This window comes from Lathamus discolor, chromosome 4, assembly GCF_037157495.1.
Source record: "Lathamus discolor isolate bLatDis1 chromosome 4, bLatDis1.hap1, whole genome shotgun sequence".
Taxonomy (NCBI): domain Eukaryota; kingdom Metazoa; phylum Chordata; class Aves; order Psittaciformes; family Psittacidae; genus Lathamus; species Lathamus discolor.
In genome coordinates this window covers 82,247,829-82,267,663 of record NC_088887.1, presented here as the reverse complement: position 1 = coordinate 82,267,663, position 19,835 = coordinate 82,247,829, and the positions used below count along the sequence as shown (strand labels likewise).

Here is a 19,835-nt window from a genome sequence, read left to right as displayed (position 1 = left end):
CCTCCGGCGCTGTGCTTCCCTGCCTTGAGGACCCCCGTCTTTTCCAAGGGAAGGCTTATTCTGGAGCAGTAGGGAAAGAGAGGAATGGTCGCGCTACTCACATGGGCTCCAAGGTCTTGCTGAGCCAGGATTTCAGCGCCTCGAAGTTTTCTATGATCATTTTAACCACCATCCAGAGCGGCCCGGGCCCCCCGCCTCCCCGGCAGCAGCAACAGCAACGGCGGCGGGGTCCGTGCCGCCCCGCCGGCCGGGACCCCGGCTCCCGGCTCTCCTGCCCTCACCCGCCGAGACCGCGTCCGCCTCCCGGTTCGGCAGAGGCCGCCAGGCAGGGGCCGGAGGCCCAGCACCACGAAGGGGGCGGAACCAGCTGAGCAGCGGCTGCTCCCTGCGGCCCCGCTCTCGCCTCTCAGGCAGGGAACGCTCCCCGCAGCTCTCCCTCGCCTTGGCGGAGGGCAGCGCGGCCAACGAGCTGCGAGCCCTGAGCGCGGCTCCGGAACGCACCGTGTCGTCCCCCCCACCTCTACCCTCAGCCGCAGACAGACGGAGCGAGCGGGCAAGCAGGTAAGATGGCGGCACCCCGCTGTCGCGAGAACAGGAAATCTCGCGAGGGCGGGCTGCGCGCGGGGCTTGCCGGGGCGGGAGCAGCGCCGAGGCGCGGCGTGTGGCGGGCCGTGCTGTGGCAGGTGCTGCGCAGCTCCGGCGGGGCTGTTAGGCGGAAGCGCGCCGTGGGGAGGCGGGGAGGCACGGCGAGTGCCGGCTGCCCTGTGGCACCAGCTCCTCCCTGAGTAAAGGGCCGCAGTGATGATCAGCGGTTTGGAGAATCTCTCTTAGGAGGAGAGATTGCAGGAGCTAAGTCCGTTTATTCCAGAGAAGACTGAGAGGGGATCTCATTAATGCATATAAGTACCTCAAAGGCAGGTGCCAGGAGCATGGTGCCATACTCTTTTTCAGTGGTGCCCAGCAACAGGACAAGGAGCAGTGGCCATAAACTACAACACAAGAAGTTTCACCTCGACATGAGGAAGAACTTCCTTACATTGAGGGCAGCAGAGCACTGGCACAGGCTGCCCAGGGCAGTTGTGAAGTCCCCCTCTCTGGAGACATTCAAAACCTGCCTAAACACGTTCTTGTGTAACCTGCTCTAGGTGGCCTTGCCTTGTCAGGGGATTGGACTGAATGCTCTCCAGAGGTCCCTTCCAACCCTAATGATTCTGTGAAATGTTTGCAAGTGATGGAAAAAAAAAAATAATTAAAAATTGTGGTTTTTTTTTTTTTTTTTTTTTTTTAAAAAAAAGGCTGGAGTGAAATATTTATCTGAAAACATGGCAGTTGGCAGTAAAGGCCTCTGCCTTCCTGACGTTGGCCCTGCATGGGGTGGGATAGGGCGCTGCTGTGGTCCAGTGGGTGCTGATGCCATCAGGCCCATGAGGAGGACCTGACAGAGGAGCTGAGCCCATGCGCCTGCTCAGTCACCCCCAGAGGCAGGGGTGGTGGGGGCTCATGGACTGGCCCCCCAAAAAACAGCACCCATCAATGCGGGGCCCTTCCATGAGAAGTTAACGTACACCACTGCTTTTGCTGATAACCTGGACTAACCAGGTGCTGAAAACAAATGTCCACGGTGAATGTACCTCAGAAGGTGGGCTTCTGAAAGACTGGCTTCTCACCTGAGCTCCGAGTGAGGAGCATATCCATTCTGCACAGTCAGTGAACAAAGGTGAGTATTTCAAGGGAATTGTTCACTCTGCTTTTCTCCAGCCAGAGCAAATGACTGTCTAGCTGCCTTCCTGGTTTTCTCAGATAGAGAGGAACTTCAAGTAACTGACATAGATTACATGGCAACCATGGCCTTGGCTGACCTGTCAATTCATAAGCGTCCTACCTTTGTCATGTAGAGTCCAAATCACACCAGTGGGAGCCCTAAAGAGCAGTGGTGAAGGCAAGGAGATGTGTTTGGATAGAAGGTAGGATGCCTGCCTGTTCTTCTGGCATGGGCACTCCTTCAAGGTCCAGCTTCATCCTGCCTAAGGAAACCCACCACGGACCACTAGTACTTAGTTCTGTTTGAAAAGCTCAACATTTATTCGCTGCATCTGTAATGGAGCAAGGGTCATTGGCAGTTATGACCCTTGTTTAAAATCTTCCATGATACCGAGAAGCAGTTTACCTCAGCAGAGAGACTGCCAAGAAATCCAGTATCTGAGACAGCGAAATAAAAGCTAGAGGAGGCAAAGGCTGCCTGCTTGTGGCTCGATTACCATCTTTGAAAGTTTATTGAAAACTGGAGAGTGTAGCAAGCCAACCAAATAAACTGCTAGCTTAGTATGAACTTCACTGAGGACTTCCCAATTACAAGATAGACTTTGATTGCCTTGTGGTGAGTGAACAGCACATCCGGTCAGTAGACAGAAAATCAGCAGAGCCTGAAATTCTCTGCAGACTGTACTGTAGACATCTAAAGAGTCTTTGGCTCACAGTCACCAGCTTGTAAGTTAACTCCCCCTGAACACGTAAAAAGGGTCACTAAGCCTGGGATTCTGATGGGTCTTTGAAGGGGCAGGTACATAGAAATTAAGCATTGTGATAAGAATCTAAATTTGGTTTTGGATCTGGCCCTTAATCCTTTGCAAAAGCCAGTGTGTAGTGGAAGTAATTCAGGCAAGCACTGTGTCAGTCCACTTCACTCTCATCTTTGTAACTACCTTTGATCCTTGAATATACAATGGCTAGCAAGAAAACACAGCCTCTAAAGCTTCCCCATGTAATATGTATGGATATAATCATGGTAGCAACTTCTCTGTCTTTGACATTTCATTTTCTAAACTGCTTTCCTGCCATTCAGAAGCACAGTCCTGTAAGTAAATGAAATTTGTGATCAGCAAAAGGATTTCATGAATACATTTTATGCACTGGATAAGACTTGTCTGCATGGGGTAATTTTTGAACATTACTGTTGTGATAGAAGTATGCTTTTATCACACTTCTGTGGTGATATTTAGAGTAACTGTAATAAATAAAGAAATAAAAGGTGCTGACATTCCCAGTTCTAGTTTGCAGACTTGAAATTCTTAAGGCCTTATAAATATTTAGATGCCACATCTTCAGAAGTGACTGCAATGTTCTGTAATATCTTTCAGGCAATTTTCGTTTCACAGCAGGAATTAGAGGAGTACAAAGCAAAACTATTTATTAGATCTGAGGAAACCATTTCCATTGAAATATATAGTGGCTTCTATAAGGTGGTTTCTATTTAAGGCACAACATCTTTAGGTTCCAAAATAAGGAATGATTTTTACTTAAGCTTCAGTCACACATGAAATCAGTACTTAGAAAAATCTTGGAAGATCATGTTTCATATAATGCAATATAATACAGAGTCTGTGCAAAGGATCAAAGTAATTATTAACTTCTTCAATGTCATATTCATGTGAGACGAGTTTCTATTTCTCCTGTAGCTGTTCAATGTAAAGTTAATGAACTGTCCAAGGGAAAAAATCCCACATACCCTAAATTTCATCCCTACTTGTACAATTAAAGCCCTGAGGAAGATAACAAGGGAAAATTTGAATCTTTGAAAAGACTGAAAAGCAACAAAAGAAGAATTGAACACGCTCTCCTTAGGTTTCAACAATTTAACACCTTTATTTAAAAAATCAGTTCCTGTTCCTAAATGATGGTGATATTCTGTATCATGTGTATGTTCTATGGATACCAACCATTTAATAGGAACTAAATAATAAAATCACAAAAATGTGAAAATAGACATATATATTCTGTGGATTAATATGAAAAGTTCATTTTAACATTAGTAATCTTAAAATATAAATGATTTGTTAACAAAGTAATAAAAATCTAATTACCTTATTTATTCATGCATCAGAATTACATATTCCTAACAGCCCTTTTGGCTTATAAAAACTTTGTTAAGTTCTTCAGAGTAGTATAGATATTTTCACATACAGTAACTTTGTTAAGTTCTTCAGAGTAGTATAGATATTTTCACATACAGTAACTCTTGAGGTTCATAGGTTTTGTGTGTTCTTAGTTTGCAGTAGTCTTATCTAAGTAAATTTAGCGACCTTTGATATTTAAAAATAATGGGTTGTATTTCTCCACATTTTTATTGTTTCACCTACTCATGTGAGAGTTGAATATTGCCAGCCAGGACAGAAACATCAATCCTTCCTGAGATACCTGAGATTTTATTTCTGCTGACTCTTCTCCAAAGCGATTGGACTTGTGCTTATAAACAATCTTCATCAATGTGTAAAGCTGCAATTTTTAAGTGTTAAAGATTATTCTTAGAAAGCTGACATTTTCTTAAATGTCCGTAGATCATTTTTTAACTCAGATTCGTCCCTTCAGTTTTTTAATGCAAAAATCAGTTGTAGGAAATAACTTTTGGGCACATCCATCTTTCTGTGAAACCTATCCCATCTTTATCCATTGGTGTTTATGTCATACAAAAAAGGTTAATTATTCCTTTGTGTGTATGTGTTTGGTGGGTTGGTTCTGATTTATGGGGGGGGGTTTGGCTTTTTTTGTTTGGTTGGGATTTGTTTGTTTGTTTTGCTTTGGGTTTTTTTTGGGGGGGTTGCTTTGTTTAGGTTTGGTTTAAGTGAGTTTAATTTTTTTTTTAAGCTGACAGACTGGTCTGTGTCATCATGAAATTCTTCAATCTAATATTCTAACACTTCATCTTTTTATTTAGGAAAATGCAATTGCATTTGCAATTGGATTTAAGCATTCATCTCTGACTGTAGGTTCTCTACTAGTGTTAAATTTTATTCTGGTTTTGCACAGAGGACATAGTGCACCAGCTCCAGACTTGGGGCCCCTAATGTCTCCCAGAAAAAGCATTTAGGCATTATAGGCCACAGATATATCTGAGTGGATGATCTGCAGATCAAGGGTTCAATGTCCTTGCGGTGTACTGCAGCCCCTAGCATCAACACACAGGCTAAAACAGCAGGGCTGATGAAATTGGGTGTCATCAGGATGGCTTGATAGAACAAAAACTTTTTTGTATGTTGTACAGATTTTTAGTTTGTACTTCTATTGAGTTTTTGAGTTTGCTGTTTGTTGCTATTTAGATATGTATAAGAGTACATCTGTGTATCTGTGAATGTATTGCCTTTGCTCTGTGTGGAAGGGTTGAATGATATTCCTTCTGATACTCCTTGTCTACTTGATAGTGAGTTTCATCTCAGGAAGCATCAATATGAGTTTTGAGGATAATGTCACAGAATGGATGCAGGCCTGAAGACCCCCCTTTCCATCCTTCTTAAATTGCAAATATTTATCAACTCCTGAGCATCTGAAAGATGAGGCACTTCTGCCTTTCCCTGTAAATATATTGACTAGTGCTTTAACAGCAGGTTAGCAGCAGCAGCAGGTCAGCAGCAGGTCAGCTTCATATTACTCTTATTTGACTGTGCCTCAGAAAGATCAATGAAAGCTTAGTCTTTTGCTTTTTGACTTCTGCATAGTGAATTGAATAAAAGTGAGACATTGCAGCTTAAAAACTGGGGCCTGTAAAAGTTCTCAGAGCAGATGATCTTTAAGATCTGAATGTCTTCCTCTAATCTTGAAACCACAAAAATTTAGTCATGAAATAATCTGTGGACATTGGATGACTTCCTGTGACCATTGCCTTTCTATACAACGGACCTAAGCTATAGGACTGTGTATCTCTCCTGCTTTCTGTTGCCACAGGAGGAAGAAAAGTGACATAGTTGGAGAAAAAGGCTCTGTGTAGCCCTTCTTGAGCAAGGGGGTTGGACCAGATGACATCCAGAGGCCCATTCCAGCCTCAACCACCCCATAATGCCATAAAAGACTTTTGGCACAGTGTCGCAAAGCCACAGGTGTTTGAAGTATTTGCAGCTGGTGCACACAGCATTTAGCTTGAGATTGCGAGTCATAGAATTGAGCATTGCTTTTTTGAACTGACATAACACTTGTTGAACAGGTTTTCTTGAAAGCCAAGGTCAGAAGAAGTTGTTGCAGTCAAAAGTCAAATCTACAAACTCTGCAGATTTTATTATTGTTTAAATATAGAAATTGTCAGTAGTGGATATTTAACAACATACATCACACTCCTTAAGTCACTTTATACTAAGTCTATATTGTGTTCTCTAAACGGCCTGTGTTTTAAAAAATAAAATGGGTCAGTTTGTAATACAAGATGCTTTTGTGGTGGAACCTCATTAGCTTGGACTAATGCAGGGTGAGATCGTTGTGTTTTTGCTCATTAGCTTGTGCTAACAAAGGGACAGCAAAATTGGTTTTGGCAGCAAAATTAAGCTTAGCCCCTTCTTGTGCCTGTGGGAAGGATGACTGGGAAAGGGCCCAGGGTGTAATTAATACCTCCTCTTCCCAAAATGCAGTGGAGCAGGAAAGGAAAGACATAGCTCATAACTGCCCTTATGACACCAACTGGCAGAGCTTCACCTTCCAGAAATCTTCTTAGTGCAGTCAGCAAGTACCAACTGTGTCATTCTGGTCTGTGCAAGCAAATGATTATGGGGCAGAGCCACACCTGCATATGGGGTAAGCAGCTGCCCACGTTCCCCAATTTCCCCGGGCAAACCAGTGTGACGGAGGCAGCTACAAGGTCCCTGTCCCTTGCAGGAACATGGTGGCTCCGTGACCCTGGGCAAGGCTGGAAGCAGCTCTGATGCTGATGACGGTGCTGCGGTTTCAGCACTCGTGTCATGAAGCACATGTTCTGCGTGTGCCATTTACTGCTAGGGAAGAGAGGCTGGCTTCCCAGTAATTAAGTAGGTCCATCCCAAATGTGATTTCCAAACTGCTGTCTACTGTGCGTCTTATACACCAGCTAGTGTTCTGCTCCATTTTTGGCTGTGAACCTACAGTTTGGGGCCACATTGCACGGAACTTGGACTGTTGACCCCTTGAGCAGCAAAGTTTGAGTTGGCTGGTGTGTTTTGCTGTGAAAATCCTGTGCAGAAATAGAAGGCACAGTGTCCTTTCCATCTCAGATGTTAGTAATGGACAAACCACAGAATGAAGCAAGCAGGATATTGATTTTGCCCCTCCTGCTACCCCTTTTGCCAAGCCCACCTTCCTGTTAAATTGAACAAGCACAAAGAAAATGTACTGTTATTTCTGAGACAGCATTTGTGCCAAGTACACCATGCTGAAGCTAAGGCATTCCTGAGCCACAGCATGAATTTCCTTCGCATGTGAGATGGCTCAGCTATCTAAGATTGTAATCAAACATGTAGTAAATGAAAAGAATAATCGCAAGTGGCAGGATGAACTTTATCCATTTACCTTGAAACCACTAATTTAGGTTTAATTGTAAATAGTCATTTCATTTAAAACTGAGTTCCAGCCATTGTTAAAGATTGCTCTGACAAGCTATATGAATAAGCCAGAGAAGATGGCCTTGTCCTACAGATCTAAGAGCTCCACATTGAACATATCAGAAACACTGCCAAAGAATTCTAAAGAATACCTTCTGTCATATTTGAGGTGAAAGTTGGACGGTTTACACTATCTGTTCTTCACAATGGACTACTGCATACAGAATCATAGATGAAGCCTCAAAGTCTTGGTTGTATGAGTTCTTCAAACAAATAAATATCTCCTGAGGCGATGAGGCTATCTAATTTTTATTTCTGTTACTGTTTGTTTTGGGGGAGTTTCTGGGTTTACAATTAGACAATTAAAAAGAATCTAATTTTAGCATTAAAAGGGTTATTTAAATTTTCTTGTGAAGAATTTATGGGATAAACTGTTATTTTAAAGTTTCCTGACTGCCCACCACAGAGATCAGGATTTCTATAATTGACTGGATTATGAAGAATTAAATGCAGTATTGCAAATATTGAAAAAACTGTCCACTGTGCAAGGCATTTTTGTATTTTTCAACTGTCAGATCTTGAGGGAAAAATCTTTCAGGAATTTGGAAGCAAAATTTTTTTTAACGATTTTAATTCCCATTTGAAACAACTTTTGATTTTTCTCTGTAAGGAAGCAGTAACAGTGCAGTGCTGTGCGGTTTTACTCACAGGCCTCACGTCCTGATGTCAGCATCGTTAGGATTTGCACTATGTCAATGCTGCTTCAGAGCCAGAAGAGGGAGCACAGAGATTGTTTTCTTCCTGGTCATGCTGTAGAGGCAACAGGGATAATTTCGCCGCAGAAAATAACTAAACCTATTTTCAAAGGAAGTATTGTAGAATACGTTTTTCCTTCTTTAAAAACAAACAAACAAACAAACAAAAAAACCTTAACAGAAAATCAAGAGCTTAAAACTTTCATAAATTCTTATCAAGCTGGATGCACCCGTCGCCGTGCCCATGGCAGGCAGGCGCTAGAAGAGAGCCAGTGGGCTCGTCCTCCTCCAGATCACTCCCTTCCACTCCTCTCTGCAGACGTGGTAGCACCCCGTGCCCTCTTCTGTGCCTTGCCCTGGGCGTGTTCGAGGTGCTGAGCGGCAGGAAGCAGTCAGCCGGGGATGCTGCCAAGGAGGAGGAAGAACGGAAGAGCAGCAGCTACCTCGTCTTCATCTGGCCCTGCGGCTCCTGCATTCTCACCTTCTGGTGAGTCTCGGTGCTACATCCCACTAGAGGGGTGGGCAGCTCCTCTGTCCTGTCCCATCGGGCATCATCCTGACCCTGTGGCTGTCCCCATGCGGCAGGGCTGTGCAGACACCTGCCTCTGCTTGCACTCAGGCTGTTTCTCCTCTCTTTTGACAGCTCTCGCCGTGAGGGAGAGGTCAGCACGCTCCTTGTGTGAACCCTGCCTGGCAATGCAGCCTGGGCAGCCATCAGGGGGGATGCTCCATGTGTGGCATCTGAACAGTGCGAAAACACCTCTGCTGAGCTGGGCAGAGGTGCCCCAGAGATGTAGTCAGAAATGTCCAACAGCTGCAGGCAGAGGTGCCCCACAGCTGCAGGCAGAGATGTCTCCACTGCTGAACTCCATGTCCTGGGTTCAGCAGTAGCAGTCATTTTTTCTCCTTCTTAGTAGCTGGTGCAGCGCTGTGTTTTTGACTTTTGGCCTGGGAACGGTGCTGATAGCACCGATGTTTTCAGTTGCTGCTCAGATGTCTGGTCTGGCCAAGGACTTTCTGAAGCCTCATGCTCTGCCAGGGAGGAGGGGAGGCCGGGAGGAAACAGAGACAGGACACCTGACCCAAACTAGCCAAAGAGGTTTTACATACCACAGCACGTCATGCCCAGGATGTAACTGAGAGTTACCCAGAAGGGTTAGGACACTGTGGGGTTGGACGAGGTATCGGTTGGTGCTCGGTCAGGCTGGGGCGGGCAAGTTATCGGTCGGCAGGTGGTGAGGTGGTGTATTCTCTTCCCTTGTTATTTCCTTTATCATTATTATTACTGGTGGTAGCAGTAGTGGTTTGTGTTACACCTTAGTTACTGGACTGTTCTTATCTCAGCCCGTGGGAGTTACATTCTGCTGATTCTCCTCCCCATCCCTCTGGGAGAGGGGGGAGGGCAAAAAGGGGGGGAGTGACAGAGAGACTGTGTGATTTATGGCTGACTGGGTTTAAACCACGACAGCACAGCTGGCAGAGCTGCTTCGTCCAACTGTGTCCATCCAACACCTGCCCAGCCCCATCCTCGCCACTCCCGCTGCTCCAGCTCCACTGTCAGGCAGTACTGGCTGTTCCAAGCAGTGTGGAAGCATTCCCCAGGCTGGCAGCAGAGGGAAGAGCTGGCTTGGGTCTCACACAGCTCTTTCTCTGCCCCTTCCCCATGCACATACTGCCAGAAGGAGTGCAGGGAGCCCAGGTCACCCAGCTGCCCTCCATCAAGCCGGTGCTCAAGGAGCTGAGTGGCCGCAGGGCTGTGAGTGTCCCTCCTGCCCCTGCTCTGTCCCCAGGGGCTGCTCCTTCCCAGAATAAGCTGCATCACTCCTCACCTTCTGCTCTTTTCCCCTTGCCCAGGTGACAACACTGGACACCAGCAGCCTGGAGAAGCTGCTTCAGCACCAGGCTCAGGTCAGGCTCTCTTGCAGTGCAATCTCACCCATCTCCACCTCTCACACATGGCCAGGGGCTGATGCAGCTTGCCAGGGGCCTGGTCTGCTGTGGGCCTGCTTGGTGAGTGCAGCCAATTCACCAGCAGTCGAGGTGGATATGGTCACATGGATGGTGAGTGAGGAGAAGACAGGGGCAGGATGTGTCTTCTCTCCTGCTCTTGCTGGCAGGCACATGTGCTGCGATGGGGCTGCCATGCCCTTCCTGCAGGGCACGTCCATCCCCATTGCTCTGCAGCAGGAGAGAGCTGAGACCCGGGGCCCCTTGGTCCCAAATGACGCTGCCTCTCCTGTGCCCTGGGAGTCGGGGACAACAATGAGGGAGTCTGGGAGGGCCCTCCTGCCGCTTCTCCTCCAGGGCTCTTTGCTCTGTTTCACTTGGCAGCAGGCAGGACCCGCAGGTGCAGGAAGAGGCTGCCCTGGCTATTTGCACAGCCAGGGATCTCTGCTGCAGCAGAAGCACCAGGGTCGTCGGGCTCTGGTGGCTGGGAAGCTCAAAGCAGTGGCCTGCCTGAAATAGCCATGGTTCCTGCAAGCCACTTCCTGCTGCTGTGGGGTTTATGTTTGGGGGAAAGGGGGCACAGAAAAGCATTTCTCTCTGGGGATCAATTCCCACAGGTATTGGAGCTTGCTCCAACAAGGGCCTCTTTGAGAAGGGCAGGGAGGGAGAGAAGGGCAGAGAGGGAGGGAAGTGGCTGTATCTCAGTAAAGGCAGTCCCTCTGCTGTAGACCAGGCGGTGGCCTTGGGTGAGATCAGCCTGGGAGACCTGTGTTGACAACAGTGACTTCATTAATGCTGTGCTCCTGTTTCGTCTGGGTGGACAGCAAGTTACCAGAGACCAACCTTCTCCTACTCTGGTACTTGCTGTCCCTGCACCATAACATCAGCAGGATTGTGGCCACGACCAAGATGTCAGCCAGGACATCTGTTTGTCACTGAACCTGCTCAGCCCCCCCACCAGGAGCTGCCTGTGGACGTCCTGGTGCAGAAGATACAGAGGGTACACTATGCTCACCGGCTGACTACAGCCTCCCCAGCCCACCCCGGCTCTGCTGCTCAGAGGGCCCTGGCTGCCTCCTCCCGGCAGCAAAGCCGTGGGGCAGCAGCCAGGAAGAGCAGCCCCACGGCTGCACCTTCCTGCACAGATGCACAGGTCAGGCTGGGAAAGGCTGCTTGAGCCCGTACCAGGCACCTCAGTGAAACCAGTGGTTTGCTGTGTGCAGGTGACGCAGCTCGTGGAGTTCCTCATGGACTACAAGGAGGAATTCCTAAGGGAGAAGGTGGCTGGGCTGGCCAGGGCATTGGATGAGGAGCCACCAGCACTGCAGAAGTCACCAGAAACAGCAGAGGTTTGTGAAGTGCACAAGCAGTGTGACAACAAAAGCCTCCCCCCTCAGAAGGTGGGGCTGCTGCCGCAGGGCCAAGCACAGTCATCCACCAGCCTGCAGCTCTGCCCAAGTGCAGAGCAAGGCTGATGCAGGTTGGCCATCCCGCTTTGTGCGGTGATCCCACCACATCTGGCTCAGCTGAGCTGAGCAATCCCATCCATGTGATGTGCCTTTCAGAGCCAGGGTAGCAGTTGGGCAGGGAGGTCCTTGCCCCCTGCTAACTTACACATTGCCATTGCAGGTGCCTCCTGTCGCTCCCGAGAGTGAATACCTCAAGAGCTCTTCCAGGGAGAGAAGGTAAAACTACCTAGCTTTGCTGGGTTCATGGTGTCACCTGTCTAACTATACTATTGAATGAAAAGGTTGCCAGGCTCTTCACAGGACACCAGGAAGTAAAGAGCAGCTTGTGAAGAGGGGAGCTACAGGCAAACCCATCAGTAAGAACAGATGACTGAGCTGTCAGGGATGGGCAACTGAGGGAATCCAAGCAGGGGAAGAAGAACGAGGCACCCAGGTATGTAGCAGACCCCGTTTTCCATCTTTCAAAGCTCTGAGTATAGGAAACATCCCTGAGGTGCACAGGATGGTCCTAGACTGGAGGCATGCACGTGCCCTTGGGGGAACATGGATGTCAGGTGCCCCTCTCCTGTGCTAGAAATGACCCCTTTTACAGCAAAATAACCAGGGGTCAAGTCCCGCCTGCTCCTGTCCTCATGGCTTCATCAGCGCTTTGTGACTCTGCCCTTGTAGGTGCCAATTTACTGCTCGAATTCCCCAGATGAGCTCTGCCACCTGGGCTTCCAGTTCCACCCTGCGGCCCCGGCACCACCTCAGCGGCAGTGAGGACAGCATCACCGTGTCCTTCTGCTCTGGCAGGAAGGTTCCACCACCTCTCCCTGGAGCCAGAGCAGCGCCTTCAGACCCATCCCAGCCCTTGCAGGAGGCCTTGTGGCTCACTCGTCAGCTCTGCCAGCAAATGCCCACGCGGTGGCACCTCCCCAAGTGGGGAGCTGGCCTCTGAACTCCATTTACACATGGCCATGAAGGTCATCTGAGTGGGACAGAGGACACAGCACCTGGGACGTTTACTTATTGTTTTTATTACTGTGTTCATTACTGTGTTTATTACTGTGTTCATTACTATGTTTCTTACTATTATATATTACTGTTATTTAAAACTGTGTGTATTACTGTGTTTTTTACTCTATGTCTTTTTGAAGCAAATTTTAGGATATACCTTAGGATGTATTTAGGATATAGTTTAGGAAACACATTATAGGATAGTATTTATTTCACATTGTTTGAGTACACACATCATAGGATCACAGAATCATAGGATACTTAATGTTGGAAAGGACTTGTAGTAATTTCACGCTATGTCACAAGACTACTCTTAGAGTGACTTTTCAGCTATATTAGTAAAAAAGCAGAAAGAACTACAGAAGTCCTATCTCTCTACCTTGCCATCTGCATCCTGCAGAATGCAAAATGCGTAAGAAAGTATACTGAGAGAGTCTATGGATTAGGAAAGAAATGACAAAGAGATTTATGAATGCAGAAGAAGAACAGTAGCTTATCACATACCTGATTTGATACTTCTGACTGGGTGTCAAGAAGGTGGATTATGCCAGCCATGCTACACTGCCTTTTGGTACAGGAACAAACCACTACACCTTGAAAAAGATTCAAAAGATTCATTTTGAGCAGAGAGATGCTGAACTGCCTTTATAAACAGAAGACTATTTAAATGCCACTGGGAGATGACAGCAGGCATCCCAGTCATCTGCAAACAAAGCTGTCTCAAATCTGAGCACCAACAGAGTGATTTGTTTGTAACAGGGCAGAGTGACTGATAAGTGCGTATTGCCCTTGCATTTGCTGGAATACATTGTACGGACTGCCTGCAGTTCTCAGCATTTCTTCACATGTAGTATTGCCTTCCTGAAATTTCTTACCATTTCTATATAGAAATAAAGTCAAATGTGTATCTGGGCAGTCTCTGTATTTGCATGAGTCCCTTCCCTTTTTATTCGTCTCTCCATCTCTGGGTTTCACTTTCTCTCTGATACTTACCTGACCAAGAAGACAAAAAAGGTCATGCAATGGTTGCACTTATATAAGCCTTTTCTTTCTCCCAGAACTTTGTTGTTTCAGCTAAGAAACCTGAGGGGACACTTGCATCCAAGTAAAGGTCTTGACAAGGGAAGAACTTGGGTATGTTACTGCTACTTCTTCTGAGAAACAAAAGCACTGCTTTTGCCCACTCTCCGTCTCTTTTTCACCTGGAAAAGATAGAACTGATAAGTTACAAGGGAACGGCCACTTCAAATCTACCATATCTGAAAAGTAAGTGATGAATTAAAAGCTGCTATTAGCTGTCAGTGATAGGAAAGGCTCCTCATCTTCCTCAGGGAAAAGAAAAACCCCCAAAACATACTGGATGTTGAGAACAAAGGGTTGAATGAAAACTAAAGTTCCCATGCCCTTACTTCAAGAAGGGGCAGCAAGACAGGGGGTAGCAAGGATGTTGAAACCTGTTCCCTCATCCCTATGGATGTTTTCTCATTATTAAAGTAAACTGGAATGCATGATCTGGAGCTCCCAAGTTGACCATGATGCCCGCTACGTGGTCATTCTCAGTTACAATGCACTGGGATGACTGAAATATGCGAAGAACTGTGTGCCTTATGTATGCACTCATACTTCCGAAATGTGTAATTCTGATTTTATTCCTAAAAATAAGCACATACTTGGTAAACGTGGCTCGCAGCCCTTTTCTCCTGTCTTGAAATCTGTATTTGCTCCCCATGTGCTGGGAGAGGAGGGATATCTGGGAAATGCATGCTCACAGCATCAAAGCCAACATCAACAAAGACCCTAGGTACTGCTTATGCAAGTCCATTCAGCCGCCTTATCCCTTCCTCATCCATTCCAGTAACTCAGGAGACCTTCTTGCCATTGTAATACTCTGTGCCTCCTAACAGAGATCTCATGCAGAATGCAGCACGTGTGCCCCGTGAGAGAATTTCAGAAAAAAAGAAACTCAAAGAAAATGGTGAGAAGGAGAATTTTAATGAAAGAGGAATGAAGTAGATGCACCTCTGTATGCATTTGAATTTGCCTGGTCCCATAAAGCCAGTGGCTGCAGGTTCTAGCTGAGTTTCGTTGTTGTCCTTCTGATTTCCAAACCAAAGTCCAATTGCTTAAGTCAAATGCATGGATTTAGGGCCTAATTATAGACCTATTTTTAAAAATATGTTGGCCTGAATAACTGTGTAAGTACAGGGCAAAGAGTTCTTCCTTAATGCAGGAGGAAACTTGATGGCTAGGAGACATGCCAGCTGCAAGCTGGACCCCTCTCTCTGAGCACTGTATTGGCTTTCCCCTCCTCTGGCTTTTCAGTAATTGCCCAGAAGTGCTTCTTCCATTGCCCATTTGTACATAATTTATGCACACAGAAAAACAGCAACACGAATGACTTGACTTGATTTGCTCCTTTTCCTTTACCCTCTTTATTCCAACACTGCATTTTCAATCAGGTTTTGTCTAAAAACTAGTTGATGAACTAACAGCTTTCAGGCTGCCAATATGTAAAATAAATCCTCATGTTAGATGCTCAAAGAGGAAACAAAAAACACTGCCCAGCTTTCACTCCTTGAAGTGCACTGCTACTTTCAGCTTTAATGAGCCATGAAAATATCAGGGGGATAACTAGTACCTAAGTATTCTGATGCTCACAATTCCTCAGATTGCCTTAGTAAGAAAAACAGTTGTATCAGTGTTGTACAGCATAGCATCACACACTTGTAGTTCACGTTTTTCGTTGGTATGGCCGTCTCAAGTTTTTAGTCCTATTAAACAAGAGAGAATCTTCAGCAGTCATTGAAGAGTGACTATCCTTCAAAAACCCACAGTGGAAAAATGTGCAGGGCAAGTGAAAGACTCAGCCTATTCCTACAAAAATGACACTTAAGCGTGTCCTTTCTTTTGAACCTATTGACCATTTCAAGGTATTCTGGAGGAAGGGATGGAAAAAACAAATTACAATTCCATTCCTCTAATTTTAATGAATAAAAAAGTATTCACTAACACAAACATAAATTGGTACTTTATCCTATAATATACTGAATTGTCCTCCTCTCTCACACATTCCATGCACAGAAAACAAAACTTAAGAATCTTTTATATGAGACAGTTGTCTGCAATTAATTTTTTGAACTAAAATTATCTGATGAATAATTTTAAGCATTCTGTCTGTGCACCCAGGCCTTAATTTACTCTGTCCCCAGATCGTTCTCAAGTAATGCTTGTAGGCATTTACTTGCTTTAACTTACTGCTATATATGTTTACATGCTGGTGGATAATATAATTCATCAGTTTACAACAGTAAATTTTGTTTTCTTCTTGTTGATCTTAAGTTTCTTTTTCCTAATCCAGTAATTCTTTTTTCTACATCTTACATATCTCCCATCACAACCAAATTATGAGCATATCTAAAATGAAGGCAGAACTTTTCTGTAGTTGTGGTATTCTGAAAATTCTACCTTCTTTTAAACCATTTTTTCTGTAGTCACTTTAAAGGGGATACAGTACATCCCAGAATACTTGTAAGCTGATACAACACTGAAGAGGAATTTCCCTTTTTATCTATATAGTACATTTTTCAGCTCCAAGCATCTAACTTTATTATGCAAATGTTTTGAGATGCCAAATGTTTCATTAAAACCCAAGGCTATTTTACAGAATGCCTTAACGTGCTTTTTTAAGATTTGATAAAACTGGTATATTTAATAGTGTTTTCCATCTTTTTCTTGAGTAGCTGACAAATGTGAAATAGTCGATCCCCCAGGGTACCTTTATTCTAAATCCCATATTGATATTCTCATTTCCTTTAGTTTTGGGATAACGTAATGAAGGTGGCATTAATGGGAGAGAAGCCATGATAATCTGTCAATTCAATCTCATCACGCTTTCTTGTCAGTTGGTATGTCTTAGTATTCATCTGTTCCACTGAGTTATCTTCTGACTACTAAGCCTAGCTTGTTATGTCTTTTTCTTATTTTATGCACTTCATAATTAATCAAGAGATTTACCAGTATCTGTTATCTTGCTGTTCCAAAGCTTTCTGTTTTCCTCCTCAGTTTATTTAAAAAAAATATTTTTTCCCATATTTGCTTCTAGAAGTTGTTTGCTTTTAAGATAATTACAAAGCTTACTAAAATCTTCCCACAGTTGTTCTGTAACTGTAGTCTTTGAACTGAAGATGCCCATTTTCATTCTCCATCAGATCTTCTTCAGGTCAGTGCTATCTAACCACGTTCCTGTTGCCTTACTCCATCTCCTTCAGAGAGTTACATACGCAGTGCTTTTATCACCAGCTGTTTGCTGGCTCTTTCAGTATCAGACCTGAGAGTTCTGAAAAAGAGAAGACCCAAGAGAACTATGACAGCAGTCTCCATAAATAATGTGGAGAGTGTGAACAGAGATTAACTGCTCAGTGACTGAGACAAGTAAATAAGAGGTATCAAGTAAAGGTGGTGGGTGGCAGATAAACAAAAAAGGAGAAAACGAAATACTTCTTCACACAATGTAGAAGTCTTGGTCGTGTGTCACTGGAATATTAAAATGTCATAAGAACTCAAAAAGCAATGAACAAATGCACTGAAGAAAAATCTTACTAGGGACTGGTAGATACAAAGATGGTGCATACAGTTTGTAAACCACAGGTTGCTGGGAGTGTCTAGGGATGTGTCACTATATGCTTGTCTTGTTCTTTCCCACTTCTCTGTGCATCTACTATTAGCAGCTTTTGGAAGCAAGATTCTGAGGGAGTGAGACATTTTGTGTGACTTAGAGGCGAAAGACAGACGTGGCCTCTCTTAGCATATTTTTCAGGAGATTCTCTTTACAAAGACGTATGATCTTTGAGGCACATCAGTTCTCAGTTGTTCTTTTCCAGCCTTTATCAAAACCCTGTTCATGTCACTACAGTTGCCATGCTATCCGACAGCCTCTCTGTGTCAAGTTCAGCCATAATATACACACGGTGTTAAAATCCATAAGCCTTATTAATATTATCTGACATCCCTATCTTCATTTGGGTTCCTCCAAAACACTATTTTATAAGCAATTCAGCTATTTCTTTCCATTCTTTCTAGTGCTAAGGCCTGGGGTTGTGGCTTTTTTTCACTGCCTTTCAGCGCTCTACAGCTTCACAGTCTACTTCCCTTATTAGTATTCTGACAGACAAAAGTTAAGTGGCCAGCAGGTGGTGTCATAATTTTTCAAAGCATCTTCTAAACTCATCATTTTGTGTATGTAAAGCATGTCTGTAAATTTGACATATCTAAAATAGAAGTCAGTCAACATGAGTAATGCAAGCTGAAGATATTCCCTAAATATTAAATGGTTGAGAGGTAGAGGTTATTAGACCACCAATTACTGTTCATAGTTTTTAGTTTTCACTAATAATTGATTGGAACGCAGTCAGATTCCGAGAATATATTATAGATATATTATAGGCCCAAAGTTTGTTATCCATCAAATCCCAGGGAAAAAGGGTATTTTCCAACACAGCCAGTTTATGGCTAGAAAAGAATCTGACAGCTCAAGTCCTGGCTGTTCTCAATAATCTTGATCGCTTGCTCTCTCTCCTCTAAAGTTTACCATGTATTTGTTTTTTAAAGTATGTGTGGAAGTAGTGTTGTGATTTTCATGAAAGTTCAAGAATAGAAATGTGGCAAGACCCGTGGGAGAGAGATTTTTACTTACTAAATCACTGCTAGAACTCGGAAAACAGGCAAGCATAAAAAGTCCTTTGTCAGGATTCTGTCTCTCCCTACACACCTTTCCCCTTTTCTAAACGGCTGCATAATTTAAAATCACCATTATTTGTCTGGGCATTTCCTTGTAACAGCAGATTGCTAATGGAAATAGTTACAGATCTATACAGGAGGATCAGGATTTTGCTCATCTGTGGGGCCTTTCTTGTCAGCTTGTTAACTGTTTCATTTTCTGATGATTTGTGTCTGTGACAACTGAAGCCAGTCTGCCCATTTTTAACCTTTTAGGGCTTTTGGTGTTTTGTTGTTTGTCTTTTTTTTAAGTTATCTCAGATTAATTTTATCAATTATAAAATGAATTGTTACTCTGAGCTCCTTCTCAATTTCTTAAGAGCCTTCCTGAGATGAGTGGGGAGAAGAAAAAGAATTAGACAGAAAAGGCTATTTCAGTTGCCTCAACTTTCAGTTGCTAAGTTGAAGGCCCACAGGTACCTCAGACAGATGCTGCTTCAAACAGCTGAGGTATCTCCTAGGCTCAGCCAGCCCTATAAGGCTGTCTTGAGTATCCTCGGGCATTTCAGATGAACCTCACCTAAAGTCTAAAATGATGGAAGAAGTGTGGATTGGTTTCTTTGTTTTCAATCGAGCATTTCCAGTCAATTTGGTAAGTTGTGTAGTACAACTAACGTGAAGGGAGCAAGGAAAGGAAATAATTGCAATAATCCAGCCTTACTTTCCCATGAACTGGCGCAAGTTTAATAACTGCCATAAATTAATACCACCTTGCAGCTGCTGTTTGTTTGTTTGTTTTTAATCCAGTGTCTGTGTTCTGATTCATGGGATACCTACTCTATTCCAGAAAATAATTATTAAAAAAAAAGGTTTTGAAGCAATACAGCAACTTGATGCACCTCACAATTTATTTCAGAGGGATCTACCAATCCTGCTTTTATAGCTGCTTCATGTCTGTTCCCATATCAAAACAGCTAGGAACATGCAAAGTATCTGGCTGTTACAGTTCAAAGATGTTTATTTTAGCCTTGCTTATTTTAACATTAGGAAGTTCTACTATTGTAGTACTAACCTGTTGCAGAAGGCACTATTGCCTTATTTTAGGCTCATTTAAAAAGAAATTATAGTGATTCACTGAATGAATTATTCATACTTGACTGAAGTGATGACATGTTATTGTACCAAGGTAGAGAAAAATATAAACTTGTATTTGTTCTTTAGCTTCAGACACATTGGTATTTAAAAAAATCAAATACTAATGTGTACTTTGGCACAACATCTTTAACATTTGTGCCTCCCTCTGACAAAAGGTGATGCAAGAGCTTCCATCCAGCCTCTGTACAGACAAGGATGCTGCTTCAGGGGAAGACCACGCTGTGTAGTAGCTCTTCTGTAGTAGCCAGGGAAAACATACTTCCCTTACAGTTAGCTGCTAAGTAACCTTGTTTTTATTCTCTTTTTAAGTACCCAATTCTGCTATCACTGAGGTGAATGTGAGCTTTTGCAGGAAATCTGCTTTCAGAGATAACCTTAGACTCTTTTTGCTGTCAACTACACGTGTGTTTAGCTGTCTTAAAATCAAGACAGCCAGTCAAGATCCTCCTGTGGCCTAGAAATAT

At 44.2% G+C, this 19,835-nt stretch overlaps 2 protein-coding genes across 11 annotated transcripts in view; one reads left to right on the top strand and one right to left on the bottom strand.

Moving 5' to 3' along the window:
* The window catches only part of RBM26 (RNA binding motif protein 26), a 53,853-nt gene extending 53,278 nt beyond the window's left edge, over positions 1–575 (bottom strand). For all 5 annotated transcript variants that reach the window (XM_065678075.1, XM_065678080.1, XM_065678078.1 and 2 more), the window contains exon 1: positions 102–575. In XM_065678075.1, coding sequence (XP_065534147.1) covers positions 102–172 — 71 coding nt within the window. In that variant the 5' untranslated portion in view covers positions 173–575. The remainder of the gene's footprint in view (positions 1–101) is intronic.
* Positions 576–8,145: 7,570 nt separating this feature from the next.
* On the top strand, positions 8,146–12,616 carry LOC136013744 (uncharacterized). Of its 6 annotated transcripts, none has more exons than XM_065678085.1 (8): positions 8,146–8,573; positions 8,730–8,748; positions 9,555–9,842; positions 9,941–10,147; positions 10,858–11,033; positions 11,257–11,382; positions 11,663–11,935; positions 12,172–12,616. In XM_065678085.1, the coding sequence occupies exons 1-5, from the start codon at positions 8,311–8,313 to the stop codon at positions 10,912–10,914; spliced, it is 834 nt and encodes a 277-aa protein (XP_065534157.1). In that variant the 5' UTR covers positions 8,146–8,310; the 3' UTR covers positions 10,915–11,033; positions 11,257–11,382; positions 11,663–11,935; positions 12,172–12,616. The 6 variants fall into 6 exon arrangements, with proteins under 6 accessions (XP_065534157.1, XP_065534156.1, XP_065534155.1 ...); XM_065678084.1 differs by having other exon boundaries at positions 10,762–11,033; XM_065678083.1 differs by having other exon boundaries at positions 9,941–11,033; positions 11,663–11,718; positions 11,792–11,935.
* The last annotated feature ends 7,219 nt before the right edge of the window (positions 12,617–19,835 follow it).

Excerpts from the sequence above, each read along its gene's own strand:
- LOC136013744 (XM_065678083.1), top strand. The coding sequence starts at position 8,311 with ATGCACCCGTCGCCGTGCCCATGGCAGGCAGGCGCTAGAAGAGAGCCA. Across the intron at positions 9,843-9,940 it reads AGCTGAGTGGCCGCAGGGCT|GTGACAACACTGGACACCAG; the intron begins GTGAGTGTCCCT and ends CCCCTTGCCCAG.